Here is a 17,447-nt window from a genome sequence, read left to right as displayed (position 1 = left end):
TCATTACTAGTTTCTTGTTTTAAAAATCTGTCCTGAGCAAGTTTATGCTCTTCTGGAAAGAAATTTGACCCCGTTCTTCAGGAGGGTGGGAGACTGTCCCTATCCTTAGATGTCCTCTTCCCTTTGGTATGTTCCATAGCATTTCTAAGTAGCTTTTAGATGCTTTCAAAAATGTTTTTTGATTAACAGATAAAATAAGGTGGTACTCATGGTAGTAGTGCTGCCAATGCTGAACTTCATCTGGGGGTGACTGCTAAGAATGACAGGAAATTTGTGAAATCAAGCCGCCCTTGTGAGGTCCCAGCTCTGGGGACGGTCACAATACGCGAGGTCGCATACGGACAGTCACGTTCTTCCACTCAGTGCCCCCTCCTCAGGGTTGCTGTCCTGGGCAGTCCTTTCTGGGAGCTCACCCCTGTGTTTAAAACACGGCTGTGCTGTGGTGCTGCTTCTCCTGTGGCACCCCCTGGGCTGGGACCCCTCCTGGCCAGTGTTTGAGGTGCTGGCTGCAGCTGGGGCCCATTTCCCAACAGTGGTTACCTAATTACTGCTTGGTTAGCTAATTACTGCTCCTTAATGAGAAAAAGATCACAGCCCCCAGCCTCCCCCACGCCTTAGGTCCTCACTCCCCCTCATTTTCGCAGCCCCCTCCCCCAGCCCCGCTGCCCCTTTAACGGGGGCCTGGCCCTTTAAGGGGCGGAGCTTCCCCTCCCTCCCGAGCCCTCAGCCCATGGGCAGGGGGGCGGGGCCAGGCGGTGGGACCCAATGGGAGCGCTCTGCCCTCGCCCCGCCCCCTCGGTGCCGCTGAGGGAGCGGGGCGGGAGGGGAGAGCCGCGCACCGAGCCCCGAGCGCTGCCGCCGCCGCCGCCATGGCCGAGTGAGGGCGGGGGGGGGCACCGGGGACCGGGGGGGTCCTGAGGGGGTCGTGAGGCGCTGAGGGGGCTGGGGGGGTCCTGAGGGGCTGAGGGGGTCGTGAGGGGGTTGTGGGTGCAGAGGGAGCCGGGCTGAGCGCTGGCAGGGTCAGGGTGCGGGTGCTGCCTGTGGGCGCTGCCGGCGGCGGCTCCCTGACGCGTTCTCCTCTTCCTCTCCACAGAGCCGACATCGCCCTGATCGGCCTGGCCGTGATGGGCCAGAACCTGATCCTCAACATGAACGACCACGGCTTCGTGGTGAGCCGAAGGCAGCCCGGCCGCGCAGCCCCTATGTCCCCCTGTGGTACCCCGCTGGGTGCTGGGTTTTCCTTTTCGTTGTCGCCCCGGCTGTGCTTTGACCCGTTTCCAGCAAAAATCAGCCCGTGGTGATTTTTTGCTGAGGCGTGCTCCAAGCTTGTCCCTTAGCAATGGGTTCCTGAGGTGCTTGCAGGGACTTGCTGCGTGTTAGAGGCTCGGTGCCTTCAGGTGGAAACAGAACACACACCACCAGGCCTCACTTACACAATTTGTAGCCTGAGCTAATGTAACTGTTCAGCTGGCAGCTTTTGTTAATGCACTTTTATTGAGGTGTTATTAACGTGTTCCTCCAGGTCTGCGCTTTTAACAGGACGGTTTCCAAAGTGGATGACTTTCTGGCGAACGAGGCCAAAGGAACCAAAGTGATCGGCGCTCACAGCCTGGAGGAGATGGTCTCGAAGCTGAAGAAGCCCCGGCGCATCATCTTGCTGGTGAAGGCTGGAAGCGCGGTGGATGATTTCATCAATAAACTGGTGAGACAAACGTTTTTCTAACTGCGACTTCCCTCTGGCTCTTTGAAAAGCTTCCTCTGGAAGATTTCAATTATTTGTCAGTAATAAATTTTTGAGCCTAGGCAAAAAAAATAAATAATGCTGATTTATTTTTGGCAGGTGCCGTTGCTTGAGACTGGAGACATCATAATTGATGGCGGGAATTCTGAGTACAGAGATACCACGGTAAGCCTGCTTTCTGCCCCAAGTGGATGAATAAAATACACTTCCCGTGATTCTTTCTCCTTTGATCATGAGAACAGCTGGTCATCTCCCCTTGGGAAAGGCCAGGCTGAGTTCTCTGCAAAACTAGATCATGCAGTGTATTAAAAATCAGTTGTTGTGGTAGATAAGGATTGTTCTGCAAGTATATTTCTTGTTTTAAGTTTCCCAAATTATCAAAGGATATTTTTACTGACATCTTCTAAAGAGAGAAGTCTCTTAAAAAATGTCCTGTTACAGTCTTAAGGAATAATTGAAAATCTAAGGATATTTATTGAATTGGTCTTGTGTGCTATGAGCTGACAAGGTCCTGAAATACAGGTTCTGAAGTAGTACGGACAGTATTGCATTTGCTATTGTTATTTGTATTGTTATTGCTCTCTTCTGCATGACTGTGGGAAGATCCAGTAAGACAGAACTGCTGGTTTGGCTGTCTTGGTAATGAAAGCAGCAATGATCTGGTTGTTGAATGCTCCTTTTTTTTTTTTTTTTTTTTTTTTTTTTTTTTAAAGGCCTACATGTACATATGAGCAGGCTGTAACTGTTGAAGTTACGTTAGCCTATCTGGGATGATTACATGAAAGTGTTGCACACAAATTGGTGCTTCTGAATCTTAGAGGGGATACTGGTATTAGCCCTTCTGCTTTCACGTTCCTGTTTTTCAATAAGTGACTTGGCCAAGCCAGAGTTAAAAACAGGTATTAAATGAGGTTTAATACTTGGCGAGCTTGCAGCTCCGCTTACAGATCTCAGCCTGTGTTTCTCTCCCACTCAAGAGGAATTAGCTTCCTATGTAGTTGTCCAGAATTGCACCTTTGCTGCATAATGAACTCAGCAACTTGGGCCTAATCTGCCTCCTCCACATCTTTGCACACAGCATGCATCACCTGGCACTATTGTGAGCCTTTTCCAGCCTCAGTACGGTGCGCTTTTCTCTGGTGGTTACAAGGAATTTGTTCTCTTGGCACGTCTCTTTTGCAAGGATCCATGTCAAAGCAACAGGAAGTTTCCTAACATTCACTTTGTCGTACAAGCTTTCTCTGAAGTTGTCTGCTGGCATGTTCAAAGCAGAGTTGAAAACCTAATTTAGGTCTGATTTGCTAACCTTTGTTTCTAACGCTCTGGCATTATAAGAAATTAATTAATGTTGCTTCTCTTTTTGTTCCAGAGACGTTGTAAGGAGCTGATGAAAAAGGGCATCTTATTTGTTGGAAGCGGTGTGAGTGGTGGAGAGGAGGGTGCCCGATATGGCCCTTCACTCATGCCAGGAGGAGCCAAAGAAGCCTGGTAAGCATTTGCTTGTATATTCTTCAGACTGCTCTGCAATAATCGTCTTTTGTTCATGCTAAAAGCTGAGGGAGGAAAGGAGGAGGGACATGGGTGTGGAGAGAACAAGATATGTTGCCATCTTACTTCCTCAAGGCTCAAGATTTCTCAACATATCTGGGGTCATCCGCCAGTGCGGATTTTCATAGCAGGAAAAACTAGGTCAGGTTTGTCTTTCAGGGAATCACAGGCAAAAGTAATACCTATAGAAATCTAGAGGCAGAAATGTGTGGAAGAGGAGAAAGTACTTTTTTTTATTAGTTTAAGCAAAATCCCTGTTTCTTTATTATGATTTTTCCTTTTGGGCCTTGTGCACTAGGAAAGCTGTTAGCCATAAAATGGGCAGCAGTATACGTCACTGTATTGACATGAATTATTAAGGGAGGCTTCACTACATGTTTATTGTCTTTTTTTTTTTTTTTTTTAATTTCTGCCTTGCTACCCTAGTTTTTTGTACCCAAGTTAACGTAAGAGTGATGTTCATATTTGACTTTATCCCTGATTGCCCATTCTCTCTGTAAAGGTAGAAATAAAAGGTGTTTTCCAGACTTTACCAGTGCTTTAGAATCTCAAGTCCCTTCCCTTTTGCTTTAGCATTTCACACCAGTAACAACCTGTTCAAATTTGACGGCACAAAGCCAGTGACAACGTAACAGTTATCTCTGCTGCCTGGTCTTCTTTTTGCTATAAAAAGCTCTACGAAGACAGCTTCTATTTGCCACCCTTTCGTGAACTTTGCCCCCTGTATTTCATTGCACCTGCAACCCATGTGCCACCCATGCTCCTTTCCCAGTGGTCACTTTTTAGCTTGCTTCAGACTTGGTGTTCTGTAATGCTCTCTTGCTGGCTTGGAAATTTACCATGTGATGAGGAGCCTGATAGTCACAGAAGCTCCTAGTTACTGACAAAATGCAAGTTACTGTATCCTGACTCGCATTCATGGAGTTTATTCCCTCCTTCCTCTCCTCCTCCAGATCACCCTGGATTTTTCTTGTAGCTATTGAGCAGAATTTGGCTTTGCTTCAGCTCTGCCACTGATCCTCTCCGAGTATGAGCCTGTATCATAACCTGCCTTGGTTTCCCCATCTGTAAAATGGAGAAAGTGATATTTGGACTCTTTTAGGTACACTAAGCTTGTCTGCACAGTGCTTTAAGTGTATGACATGGGCTGTCCCCGTTTCTTGCAGTGTCTAGTTCTGGGAAAAGCATACTTTTTGACATTGCTGTGTGTTGCGTATGTCAGCCTGCCAGCATGCCCTTGCCCCATCCTTCCAGAAGGATGTATCATACTGATGGATTTTCTCTTGTGATGTTTGTGTCCTCTGCTTACCTGTTGAGCCATATTATTTCTCCCCACAGGCCCCATATCAAGACCATATTCCAAAGCATTGCTGCTAAAGTGGGATCTGGGGAACCTTGTTGTGACTGGGTAAATATTTATTTGATACTGACCTTACCTTGTGTAGGCAGCTTGGTTGCTGAAACTAATGCATAAAATGCTAATAAAGTAGCCACTTTGGTATGTTGATTTTTCTGGCTGACTGCATTTAATTCAGATTTACTCTGAACCGAACTCTGATAACTTACCCAATACAGTGGAAGAAAAAAGTTTTATGGCTGGGTCATGAGGCAGGGAAGCAAAGTGAATCAGTGATTAGACTCAAAGCGTTTTCAGTCAGTACCTGGCTGATAAAGCTTTCTTAGGCAGAAGAAATCCATAGGTAGGTAATAAACTGTGGACATGGTGACGGCAGTGTTGCTGATGACATTTTTAATTTCTTTTTTTAATGTTTCCTGACAGGTAGGAGATGAGGGTGCTGGACACTTTGTGAAGATGGTGCACAATGGGATTGAGTATGGAGACATGCAGCTGATCTGTGAGGCCTACCACCTGATGAAAGATGTGGTGGGCATGGAGCATGATGAGATGTCGAAGGTAATTTGTAGTTTTGAGCGTCTTCCCTTGAGGCTTGGTGTCCCCTGTTGATTAGGGCAACTTAAAGCTGCTGTAAGTAAGTGAAATTAATATTTCTGACATGCTTTGTGCCAAGGACAGGTGAGCTTCAAATAAGGTAACGAGCAGCAAGCACTTACACCTCAATGTTTATAGAAATTATCTGAACTCTCCCAATCTGCAGCAGACTTGTCTCCAGAAAGCAACTTCAAGCCAGAAAGAAAGCTAGTAAAAGATTGAGCCTTATAATCAACCAGGGAAGTCTTGCCTGAAGCAAGTTGATAAGTGTGTTCTATCTTGAAAGGCCAGTTCTGCTTCCAGCCCTCAGTGCCTGTGGTGATAGCTAACAGTACCAGCTCTGCTTCTGCCTTTCCATTTGGAAATGGATGCCCTGCAGCTGTGTTTCTGGGGTGTCCTTCCAGCGCAGGGCTTCTGAGCAGTGCTGAATCAGTGGTGCAGAAATCATTGGTAGCTGTGGCGAGGTACCAAAAACCAGTAACTGAGATATGAACCATTTCTGTAAGCATATATATGTATCTATATGCATATATGTATCAGTAAATCAGTGTGTGTATATGTATCAGTAAATCAGTGTGTATATATATATATTAGATACATAGTAAATTGGTGCCTATGTATGTATGTCTACATATACTTTGTCTTCTCTTCCAGGTATTTCAGGAATGGAATAAGACTGAGCTGGACTCTTTCCTGATTGAAATCACTGCCAATATTCTCAAATTCAAAGACAGCGATGGCAAATACCTCCTCCCAAAGATCAAGGACAGTGCAGGACAAAAGGGCACAGGGAAGTGGACAGCAATTTCCGCCCTGGAGTACGGAGTCCCTGTCACACTCATAGGTAAGCAGCTCTTTGATCCAGCCTTGTCTTTCCTACCTGCACTCAGCACATCACACTGAGGAGCATGGTAACTCACAGTGATCTCAGGAAAGATTCCCATGCTAGGGCTTGGCCCACAGAAGAGGCTGTTCCAGATGTAGCTGTTGCAGTCTTTCTGCTCTTGACTGCTGTTAACTCTGTTCTTTTTCACTGAGCCTGTTTTTACCTGGTTTCTCAAATGTTTGTAGTGCTATTACTGCACCTTTGTATGTGGTATCTTCACATTGCTGGTGATTACTTAGTGACAGGTGAATGTAGCTCAATGTCACGCTGAGGCAACATTCCTCTCAGTCATCCTCTGCTGTATCTCCAGCTCACAATCCCATCATAGCCTTGAAAGTGTTTTTTTTTGTTGTTGTTTTGTTTTTCTGTTTTTTTAAAGGCAGGAAGGGAAACCCCAAACCTTGTTGCTTGCACACTGCTTGATAAGTACTTCTTTTTCAGATATCTATTGAAGCATTTCCTTCTCCTTTTTCTGTGTTTCACTATAACTAGACAAAAACACAACAACACAGCGGCTGGACCATTTATGGGTTGAGGAGCACAGACATTTTTACAAACAGTGGCAAACTGCTACCCTGTGGTGGTGACTGCTGTTTTTCCATCATGGCAGTTGGTTGTGGTGTTTCTTTATATGCCGAGGAATGGTGCTGGGTTTTGTTTTGTGGCTAATACAGCCACTCACTGAAAGCCAAACTAAAATGATAGGAATGTATTTTGTAATTACTTTAGATTGTATCCCTAAAATGTGTGAGAATTTACCTGTCCACATCCATACCTAGTAGTTACCTGCCCTTTTATCCAGCCTTGTCTCAGAGTTGTGACACCTGAGTTGTAATAGATCTGCAACATGTTTAGAGTGCTCTTAGCACAGGTCTAATGTGGACTTTCCTTTTAAGTAAGTAAGATAATGACTCAAAAGATTCTTTGCTCTCAGACTGGCTTTGTTGTTCATGCTTTCTCTACCTCCTTTTCCCTTCCCATGTCCTGCTGTATTATAAGACAAGGTAAACTTTATTCAGTGTGCTAAAGAGAGTAACTGCAATGATAGCTATGACAGAAATGTGACTGCATTGCAGCAACATATTTTTACAAAACAAGCTTTGTAAATGGTTTTAGCATTCTACTGCAGCTAGAGTCTTTCAGTTGTAGGCTTGAAAAACAAAGATTTTCACTTGTGCTATTAGTATTCCCTAGTTTAGGGTTCCCGCAAAGATTAGGGTGGAGGAGCCGCTCCTTGATGAGTCCTCTGCAGTGCCAGGGTAGCACTGTTAGGTAATGAGCAGTAGATAAGGAAGTATGTGTAATAGCCCTTGTGCAAACATGGCCATTCTTAGGGCAGTTGCTGTGCATGTGGTTTTATTGCATAAACATGACTCGCAGACTTCTCCTTGTAAAAGCAGCGTCATGCTGTCTCTGCTTTTTCCTGATTTTCCCCCCTCCTTCTTCTCCCCAGCTGCAGAAGGAAGTTTTTGCTGAAATGGAGAGGAGCCAGCTCTGATTTTGATATGCTCAGTTAATGCTGGGAGGGTCCAGAATTCTGTGAAAATGTGACTCATGACACATTCACCTTTTTTTTTTGTGTGTGTAATTTACAGCTCACTTAAAAGGAAGAAGGAAAGTTCAGTATGAAAGCTATAAAAGCCTTAATTACTTTCCTTCTATCAGACACTGGAAAAGATGATTTTTTTTTTTCATTTGCCAACACTGTTTTCAGTTGCAAATAAATACAACTTAAAGCAGCATGATTAGGAATCAGATCAAGAGATTGGCATTTAGGCTTATTCTTTAGCAGCTGAAGATACAGCTTGGATAACTCCTTAGCCCTGGTGAATGATGTTTAATAATCTGCTTAATGATGTTATAAAACTGTCTTGTGGGTTTCTAGAACCTAGTGTTGTGGGCCTACCAAATTTGTTAAGTTTATTTCCTCACATAAGTTAACATCTTTGTTCAAACCTGCTGGTTTACTCTCGATTCTAGTTATGGTTATTTTGTGTGTGTGTATTTCAAAGCACATTTAGTGTTTTGATGTGAGCTGGCATTTATGCAACAGCTTTTTATCTTCAAGGTATGTTACAAGAATTAGTGAAGTCAACAAGCCTTGCACTGCTGTGCAAGACTATCTGCTTTCTGTGGTTGGGGAGAAGTATTAAAACAGCTAAAACCTAAGAGCTGGTGATGGTTCCTGAGGTTAAATTTTCATGTGGATAACTTTTTTTTTTTTTTTTTTTCCTTTATCATTTCAAAGCTGTATCAGACAGTATTTAACCAGGGGCTGTGGTGCTGGCAGTTTGGTCCCTCAGTAATGCAGCTGAAATAATTAATTTGTACACTTCTCATTTGTCTGAGCAGTTGCTCATTATACAGAGGCACTTTGACTGTGCATTAGGTATCTCAAGTAGACCTTACCGGTGATGCTGAACTTGCTAATTGTCTGCCCTTTCCTTCCCTGTGTAAAGGTGAAGCTGTGTTTGCACGGTGCCTGTCTTCCCTCAAGGAAGAGAGAGTACAGGCCAGTAAGCTGCTGAAAGGGCCTAAAGTGACTCAGTTTAGTGGGGACAAGAAAGCCTTTCTGGAGGACATACGCAAGGTGAGTCGTTGTGCTTTGCAGAGTACTCTGTTAAAGCAGCAGATCAAAGCAAGTTTTGGATGCAGTAAACCTTGGTGAAAAGCTCTTGTGTTTGCCTTTCATGACAAGTGTTGCCTGCTTTCGGCCATCCCATTTTGGGTTGCATAGTGGTGTCCGCAGAGCGAAAGGTGGACTACATAGAGCATGTCAGTCATAAAGTTTCTTGTTCAGCTCTGTTGGAGTTCTCTTTGAATATGTGTATTTGTTGGGTTTTTTTAGGCCCTGTATGCATCCAAGATTATCTCATATGCCCAAGGCTTCATGCTGCTGAGACAAGCAGCCAAAGAATTTGGTTGGACACTGAATTATGGTGGCATTGCACTGATGTGGAGGGGAGGCTGCATCATCAGAAGGTAATTGAGATGAATTGTAATTTAGATATTGAGGGGAGAAGTGAAGGCAATTTTCTTTATGCAGTGCTAAACTGAGAAGCCTGGAGATCTTGGGAAATCCACGGAGTTAATCAGCTGATAAGACACCAGGTTTCTCTAGTCAGCATTAGAGATTAACAGATGACACCAATTTTCTGGTGGCTTAGCCGCTGTTGATTTTTGTTTTCTTTTAATCTTTCCTGATGTTTGGAATCACTCTAGCGTAGTCAAATCTTGGCGCTGTAATTTTTGGATTCTGGGCCACTGTAGAAAGATAAGAAATTTGATTCCTGCTTTACATGTTTCTGCCTAGTGTGTTCCTGGGAAAAATCAAAGATGCTTTTGATCGGAACCCTGAGCTCCAGAATTTGCTGTTGGATGATTTCTTTAAGACAGCTGTTGAAAAATGTCAGGTGAGTTTCCAAGGAAGAAAAGGCATAAAAATAGCAGTATAACTTCTTCAGCTTGTTTCCTTCACAAGTATAGCTATTTACAACTGCTTTTGTGCATCTGTACACATGTGAGCAGGAATTAATCACTATGGTTTCAAGGTATTCTTTTTTAATAGACTGTACCACTCTTACAATATCAGGATGGGAAATAAACTGAACAATTGGAGCTGGTTGAAATTGCACAAGCGAGTTAGTATGATGAGGTGGGCTATACTGAGATCCAAATTAGAATTTTGCCAGACACCAGGGTTAGTGACCTGTCCTTCAAAAATACCTACAAATGCCTCTTACCTCTGATTCACCAAAAAGTTGGAAAATGTTGGTTCTAAACAAAGAAAAGCTTTTGCATCACTTTATTAATCATCATTCAAATATATCATGCTGCAAACCTAGGTCTTATATAATGTTGCAATGTATATTTATGCTGTGAACATCAAGATAATACAGAACCAAATGAACATATAGTCCTTGTGTCATGGTTCTTCTCTTTAACACTAGCCAAGCTATCATTAGAAACTAAAGGTTTCTATTTTACCATTACAGAAGAGCCTTAAGCCAGAATGTAACAATTCACTAGAACCACAGTGTCAGGAAAAAAATGTCTAGCCTGTATGAAGATTCTCTTCTCTGCCACGTACATGTATCTTATTCCTACTATGCGCTTGGATTTCAGTGGTACAAAGTATAAAGCTCTGATCTGTTACTATTGCTTGCAGAGCACAAAAATAACAGTGTTCCAGACACCCTATTCATTAGATTTAGGTCTGTCCAAACAGTGGTGTGATTCGAACAGGAGATGACAGGCAGAACTAAAACCAGATTATCTGGCAAACAAAGCAGTCATATGTTATCATTAATAATCCTTTTTATTGAATCTGAATATTCCATGCAGGTTACTAAATCAGATATACAGATGAAATAATGATTATCCACGTGTCCGTATGAAGCAATGTGCCGACCTCTTTATGCCCTTGTGCAAGTTGTTGTACTGTGTGTGCTCGATTAGATGTCCTGAAAATGTCCCAATGTTTGTTCAGTATTTTTGCAACTGTGTTCATGCTTTTGGGATGCACAGATGATATTTTTGTGAAAGAACAGCACCATTGCTTGAGTTGTTTGACTGCATGTAAAGTCAAAAAGTCAGAAGTGTATACCTGCACTTTTATTTTCCTGTTTGCTAAGTCTGTCTTACTTGCTACTATTTCAGATCAACCTTCTTTATGTAAAATCAGTAATCTACCAGTGCATTTGCTCAGATGTAGATTTTATATAATGTGAAATGGCATATACTATTATACTAGAATAGTTTGTGTGCCTGCATATGCATTTGAGCAAGCACGGATAAGTTTTTTTTTTTTTGTTAATATTCTCTCCCCTCCTTCAGGACTCCTGGCGACGTGTAATTAGTACTGGAGTCCAGATTGGTATTCCTATGCCCTGCTTCACTACAGCACTTTCTTTTTATGATGGATACAGACATGAAATGCTACCAGCTAACCTGGTTCAGGTAGGTGCCTGAAATAGCATGGTATATCATCTATTTACTGAAATATCATTATGTTGCTGTATAAGTACTGCTCTAAGGACCATGATGGCAGTATCTCATACTCCACTATTATAAAAATATAGGCATAGATTGCCTTTGAAACCTTAAATTCAAGACAGAAAAACACTATGAAATGTCTGGTCATAGAACATCAGAGGTAGGGGTATGAGAGTGCCTAGCATATGTTAGTATTCTATCTGTGAACTAGAGGTGATAATACAGTTGTTTAAAAAAACGGATCCTTTACCCAGTGTGTCATAAGCCAGTTCTCATACAGGCAGGAAAGAGAGTTGTGTAAGTATGTGATATCTTTCTTCTTGGTTCCTGTTCAGGCCTTTCCTTTTTTTGGGGGTCCTTGGTGGTCTTCCTTGATGAAGTACCCTAACCCCTGTTATCCATATATGTGGTTGCATGTCACATAAGGACAGTGTAAGGCTACTTTCTCTTGCCAACTTTCCTTTGTTTCTTCCAGAAGTAGCATTTGTTCTTGATCAAAGATTAAAAGTTAAATGTAATTTTTGTCAAGTACTGCATAAATGATAACTGATTAAAGGGGCGCTCAATTAAACACAGACAATACCTCTTTTCCAAAGGAGAGTTTGTTCCATTACAATGCCTTTGGATCAAAATGCTATATAAAAAAAGTATTTATCTTTGGACTTTTGGATGTATGTGCTTGTCTTTTAGATTAGTATGCAGAATAAAATAATGCACTTGTTCTATGGAACTCTTAATTGCTAGTATTAATAAATGTTTCATTGTAGTTTTTCTTAATAATGAGAAAGTATGAATGTTACAGTATCAGAGTTGGATCTTATTTCTTCAATTCATATACTCAAGTCTCAATAAGTGCAATTTCTAGTAGTTGTATGACTGTGATATTCACGTGTCTTTTTACTTTGTGTTTGTTCTTTTTCTAGGCTCAGCGTGATTACTTTGGTGCACATACATATGAATTATTATCGAAGCCAGGTGTATTTATCCATACTAACTGGACAGGCCATGGAGGAAATGTGTCTTCTTCTGCCTACAATGTCTAATGGAAACATTTCCTGTTGAAGACAAGATACTGTAGATCTCAGATGTACCTCCTTGAACACCCCTTTTTACTGTACTGTGCTAGAACTTGTGTTTGCACACTTTTGTAATAACTTGTGGATATATTTCATATATCATATAAGAGAGCTAAATAAACCTGCTTATAAATGTATTGAGATATTTTCTTTACTCTGCTGCTGGCCAAAACTGGCTAAAATGTCTTTGTGCGATGTTTCATAGAATACATTTTAATGTGCTAATATTTTTATTGTATTATAGTGCATAAACACATAGGAATCGAGATAGAAAAGCCTGCATTTCAGTAATTGCTGAAGTGGAGAGTGGCAGACAGCACAGTAACACTGCACAAGATTCCAGGGAGGTAAAGGGCTTTTTCCTCTGTTTGTTTAGAACAGGCAGTAGCTTGGTTCTTAAAGATTGATTCCTGGGTGTTACCTGCACACAGTACTGCACACGGTAAGCTGTGTTTGCTTTCAGTGAAAGGGCATAGGGTGGGATGGGTCATGGAGAAAATTCAATACAAATCAAGGGTGTCAAGACTGGTATTCCTGTCACCAAGCAAATCTCTGTTCAGCTGCAGTTCGTGGTTTATGCTATCTTTATGTTCCTAGCTTAAAAATGATGGCTTAACTGCCTTCCTGCTTTTTTTACTTCCTCCTCCTTGGTCCAATTAAAAATACCTGTGGAAGCATGCAAAATTGTCTCTGTTTACTTGATGGCTTTGAAGGAAGAGGATATCATCTTTAGATTACTGGAACTTAACCTGGGTACTTGTACCTTTATTTCACAGAACCTATCAGGTGTTAAAGTGTGTGTTGCGAGCTGTTCACTGTATTATTTTTTTGCTCGCTGTTTACTGAGACAGCTATTTAACAGTTATCAGTGGAATATCAGTATGATTAACAAAAGATAGGCTTCAATTTAAAGCAACTCTTTGCAGATTATGTTGTTAAGTGAAAGGATACCATGGAACACCTGGGTGACACTGCAGGCAGTAGCCATAATTGAGGCATCGTGAATATTTTAGTAATTTGCCCTAACGTGTGCTGTAGAAACCTTGTATTATGATTTTCTGTGGTGAACAGCAGCCACAGCTGTGCCGGGGCGTTAGAGCAGAGGGACAAGAGGCGGCTGGGGCTGGGGCTCCCCTCAGCGGCCGGGAGGGGCCCGACATGGCGGCGGCGCGGCCCCGCCTCCGCGCTGGGCGGGAAACCGCGCCCGGGCCGGCCATGGAGGCGGTGGGCGACGAGCAGCGGGTGCTGCTCGAACAGGTACGGTGAGGCCGGGGCTGCCTCAGCCTCCTCCTCCTCTTTCTCCTCCTTCACCGCCGTTTTCCCCCGATGCCCGCTCTTCTCGAAACAGAACCGGCCGCAGCACCACCGGAGGGAGCCCCCGGGGACAAGATGGAGCCGGGGCGGGAGCGTGTGGGGGCACTGAGGGGCTGAGGGGGTGTCGGGGAGGGCTGGGGGCTGTGTGAACGCACGGCCGCTTCTTTACAACACAATTCGTGATTTCCGCGAGAGATCGGCTGTGGGTCTGCGGGGGACTGACCTGTCGGTCTGACCTTCCAGAGGCTGCGGGCTGCGGTGCACTACACGGCCGGCTGCCTGTGCCAGGACGTCGCCGAGGACAAAGGCATGCGGTTCAGCAAGCAGGCCATCGCCGCCATCGCCGAGATCACCTTCAGGCAGTGTGGTACCTCCCTTGTGTCCTAATTACCTGCCCAACGGCACGGGCTGGAGAGCGGGTGCTTTACAAAAAACAGCCGTTAAGCCCGCTGTCACGGATGTATCGCTTCTTGCATCACGATTTTAGAAGTGCGAGAAGTTGTAATTTTGTTTTTCAGACCTGCAAAAAACCATTTAAATGTATACGAAGTAATTTTATGGGCCACCTGCAACAGTGACACACAACGAATTCTGATTACTTCTTAAAACTTACATTGACAATTTGCAGCTGCACCTTTGTTTTTCTGTATTACTTATCTCTTCCTAATCAGAGACAGTATTTTAAAATCCATGGTGTCTGTTTTTTCTCCAGAAAACTTTGCAAGAGACCTCGAAATGTTTGCCAGGTAGGTAGTAGGACACTTGATCACTGCAAAAGCAGCTCAGATAACTGCATAATCTTTAAAACGTGTCTTTTAACTCAAGTTTTAAAGGGTTCTGTTGACTGATTAAATAGCAGCTGTGAAGTTAGGAAATAAGTATGCTGCTACAGCTTCTTCCTCATCTTTGAAGCCAATTTGTGTGGTACAAGTGATTGTTTAGACTAATGGCCACATAAAATTGTCAAATTCATTGATGTGTAGTGGTGCTGAATGGTTTGGGAGTGACAGATGCTTGCTACCATGCCTGTGATTCATCTAGTTGCTCCAAGGAGGTAAGGGAATGTTTTAAGGAATCTGTTTGGTACTCTGAGTCAAAACCAACTCAGTAACTTACTGGGAAGTAGGAGCCAGCAGCAGTGCCAGATATTCTCTGCTAAATTCTAGTCTTTCTACACATAAGTGTGAGTATTTAGATGTACACATGCACACTTGAAAAAAGGCTTTTCTATTATGTAGTTGGAAAAGATTGTCATTGTCGGTTGCTGGGTCCCTATTAAGCTGCACTGGTTAAGAGTCTGTATTACACGCTGTATGACCTTTTACAGCTGGTGTTGGCAAACACATCAAGGAGTGTTTTTTAATTATATGCAGGCATGCAAAACGAAGCACAGTCACTACAGAAGATGTGAAGCTTTTGGCTAGAAGGAGCAATTCTTTGGTGAGATTCACTGTATTTTCTGTCTCACAACACTCTTCTCAAACCAATTGATTAATTTCAAAAAGTATCTGAATGGAAGGTATAAATGATGAAGCAACTATTGCTTAAGCAATTTAAATGATCTGTGGATGATGGATGGGCATTATTAAATGATTTAATTTCTTTTCTTTCTTCACTGTGGGAACAGATCTGATTGTAGTTCAAGCAACAATGTTCAGGTTGCATCAGAGCTGCTGAGGTTTCAAGTACAAAAATACAACAAAGAAACACTATTTTTTTTTTTTTTGCTGATGTTGTATTACTTTGTTTTAGCCTAAGGTCAGGAACAGCTTGTGTCCATGTCGATATGCTGAGTCTCTTAACGTTAATTCAGGGATTATTCACATTATTGTATTCTCTTATGTTCTGACCTATATAAACTTTGGTGGACTTAAATTGACTCATTTTAAGGCATACGTGTGAATGCTTACATGAAGAAGAGGGCAATACCTTCACAAGGAGGATGCTCTTGTCAGTATCTAATAATTGGTAACTGCCAAAATTGTGTTCAGTGTGCCGTAGAATCCAGAAGGAGGCTTACCTTTGCTTGTCAATTTTTTTTCAAGGTTTTACAATATAAACAGATGCTTCTTTTCAAAAACAGAATGTCTGTGCAAATGAATACACCTCATTTGAAGAATACTTTGAATGCTAATTTTAATTTTGTGTGTTTTTTCCCCTTCTCTCTGTGATTTGAAATATGCAACATGAATCTACTGTGAGAAGGCATAATAAATGCTGGAGCTGAATTTTTTGTTCTTAACTATTGCGAGTCATGTCTAGTGGGTGCAGAGGAATCTGACAATGTTTCAGTACTCTGATTATATCTCAGCAAACTCCAAGTAACTGTTAATGTTGCTGTCTTAGTTCTAGTGATGGATGCAAGATTTGTAAATCCTACTTTTGCTAGGGCACTGCAGTATCTGAGACTATCCATCTGAGACTGAGGGCTTTGTGCAAGAATTAAAAGGGATTGATACATGTCACTTTTTTGGGGTGATTTTCTTATTTTTTGTAATAAGAGTTTGCCCAGTTAATTTATCTTAAGATACATGAATGAAGTTCTTCATTAGATTACTGATTAGTTTATTGTTCTCAGCTAAAGTACATCACACAGAAGAGTGAAGAGCTCACATCAAATACCATGGAGCAAAAGGAGAAGAAGAAAAAGAAGTCCAGTGCAGCTAAGGGAGGGAGAACTTCTGAGGAACAAGAAGCACCAGTGTCTGAAAGTGAAGACTCCAGCATGGCATGATTTACCTTTCAAGTAACTTCTCTGGTCGTTTTCTCATACTAACCCAGAAGACCAAAGTTAGCATACCAGGGATGGCCCTTGCAGGTTAGCAACAGTAACAAGTCTTTACCTTCTTAGGTACACATGATTAGTTGTATTTTTTGTTCCAAAACTGAAAAGGCTGTCAGAATTCAGCAATGTATACAGCCAAAATGCCTTAATTGCTTATTAAACATTATCTTACTGTTATTTAAAAGAAAATCCTTTACTGAAAGGGTTTAAAGGAAAGCATTCCCACTGAGCATAAGGCCTCAGTATGTGCAACTCCCTCCATGCAAAAACTTAGTTTTTCTACTAATTGATCTCTTCCTCATTTCCATTTCTGTTTTTTTTTTTTTAGGTATTATATTTTCTTTTTATTAGCCATATTGCTTGTTCTCTTGACAATTAAAGCATATTTTGTGTAATTTTTCTACTGTGATATTGTTGTTATGCAATAATCGCTTTCATTTGGTTGCATGACACTTCTGAATTTTATGGAATATGCCCCCCCAGTGGTGTTCAGAAATATATCACCATTGCCCTCTGCTGGCCTGGTACAGACTTACCAAATGTTAATTCTGTAGAAGCAGATTTTAAGAATCATAGAATCATTAAGGTTGGAAAAGACCGCAAAGATCATCTAGTCCAGCCTTAAGACACGAGGTACTAGATATAGTGAAATGAAAGGAGGAGAAGGCTGCTTAAAAAACTGTGGTATGAGAAAGTTTATAGAGCAGGAGGATGCTTGCCCAGGATAGTCTAAAATGTGCAGTAAGAGACAAAATGCTGGTTTTCCCTTGCTCTTGACCCATCAGACAAATACTTCCTTGAAGCCAGTTGTTCCGTCCTGAAGGAGGCAGCTTAGGGCAACTTCCCCAAAACATGTTTGAAATTATCAGGTTCTCATTTCAGTAATTCTCAGCCCTTAAATACTACACCATGATTACAGGATAGCTCTAATTGCCCTGAAAAACTTCTAGGTATAGCTTTGCTTCTTGTTTAAAATCATTCTCTCTTGAAAGAACAGTACTATTTCTGGACTAGGGTCATTCATTTGTACCTGGCACATGGGAGAAAAGTAATATTCTAGGCTCCTTACATGCGCTGCCTTTTATTCTTGCTCTGTGTTTGAGCTATCAAACAGTGGCGGGTGGGGAGAAAAACCAGGCTTTTTGTAGGCT

General features: G+C 42.2%; 2 protein-coding genes across 3 annotated transcripts; both read left to right on the top strand.

Moving 5' to 3' along the window:
- The first annotated feature begins 794 nt into the window (after positions 1 to 794).
- On the top strand, positions 795 to 12,334 carry PGD (phosphogluconate dehydrogenase). The gene is made up of 13 exons (XM_084494909.1): positions 795 to 877; positions 1,094 to 1,169; positions 1,523 to 1,702; positions 1,841 to 1,906; positions 3,111 to 3,229; positions 4,628 to 4,697; positions 5,070 to 5,204; positions 5,895 to 6,084; positions 8,586 to 8,716; positions 8,975 to 9,108; positions 9,440 to 9,539; positions 10,963 to 11,085; positions 12,045 to 12,334. The coding sequence occupies exons 1-13, from the start codon at positions 870 to 872 to the stop codon at positions 12,162 to 12,164; spliced, it is 1,452 nt and encodes a 483-aa protein (XP_084351035.1). The 5' UTR covers positions 795 to 869; the 3' UTR covers positions 12,165 to 12,334.
- A 1,051-nt stretch (positions 12,335 to 13,385) lies between these two features.
- Positions 13,386 to 16,691, top strand: CENPS (centromere protein S). 2 transcript variants are annotated; one of them, XM_084494898.1, is made up of 5 exons: positions 13,386 to 13,454; positions 13,755 to 13,878; positions 14,224 to 14,257; positions 14,885 to 14,951; positions 16,090 to 16,691. In XM_084494898.1, exons 1-5 carry the CDS (start codon positions 13,413 to 13,415, stop codon positions 16,243 to 16,245), a joined length of 423 nt encoding a protein of 140 aa, XP_084351024.1. In that variant the 5' UTR covers positions 13,386 to 13,412; the 3' UTR covers positions 16,246 to 16,691. The 2 variants fall into 2 exon arrangements, with proteins under 2 accessions (XP_084351024.1, XP_084351023.1); XM_084494897.1 differs by lacking the exon at positions 13,386 to 13,454 and adding an exon at positions 13,486 to 13,607.
- Positions 16,692 to 17,447: the final 756 nt, after the last annotated feature.

The sequence above is a fragment of the Aythya ferina genome (genome assembly GCF_964211825.1).
Source record: "Aythya ferina genome assembly, chromosome: 21".
In the NCBI taxonomy this organism is placed as follows: Eukaryota; Metazoa; Chordata; class Aves; order Anseriformes; family Anatidae; genus Aythya; species Aythya ferina.
This window is presented reverse-complemented; position numbering and strand designations above follow the sequence as displayed.

Bases quoted from the DNA above. Each gene is read 5' to 3' on its own strand.
- PGD (XM_084494909.1), top strand. The intron at 1,703-1,840 runs GTGAGACAAACG...TATTTTTGGCAG, and splicing joins ATGATTTCATCAATAAACTG to GTGCCGTTGCTTGAGACTGG. The intron at 5,205-5,894 runs GTAATTTGTAGT...CTTCTCTTCCAG, and splicing joins AGCATGATGAGATGTCGAAG to GTATTTCAGGAATGGAATAA.
- CENPS (XM_084494897.1), top strand. From the start codon at position 13,524: ATGCCCGCTCTTCTCGAAACAGAACCGGCCGCAGCACCACCGGAGGGA. The intron at 13,879-14,223 runs GTACCTCCCTTG...TTTTTTCTCCAG, and splicing joins GATCACCTTCAGGCAGTGTG to AAAACTTTGCAAGAGACCTC. The intron at 14,258-14,884 runs GTAGGTAGTAGG...AATTATATGCAG, and splicing joins GACCTCGAAATGTTTGCCAG to GCATGCAAAACGAAGCACAG.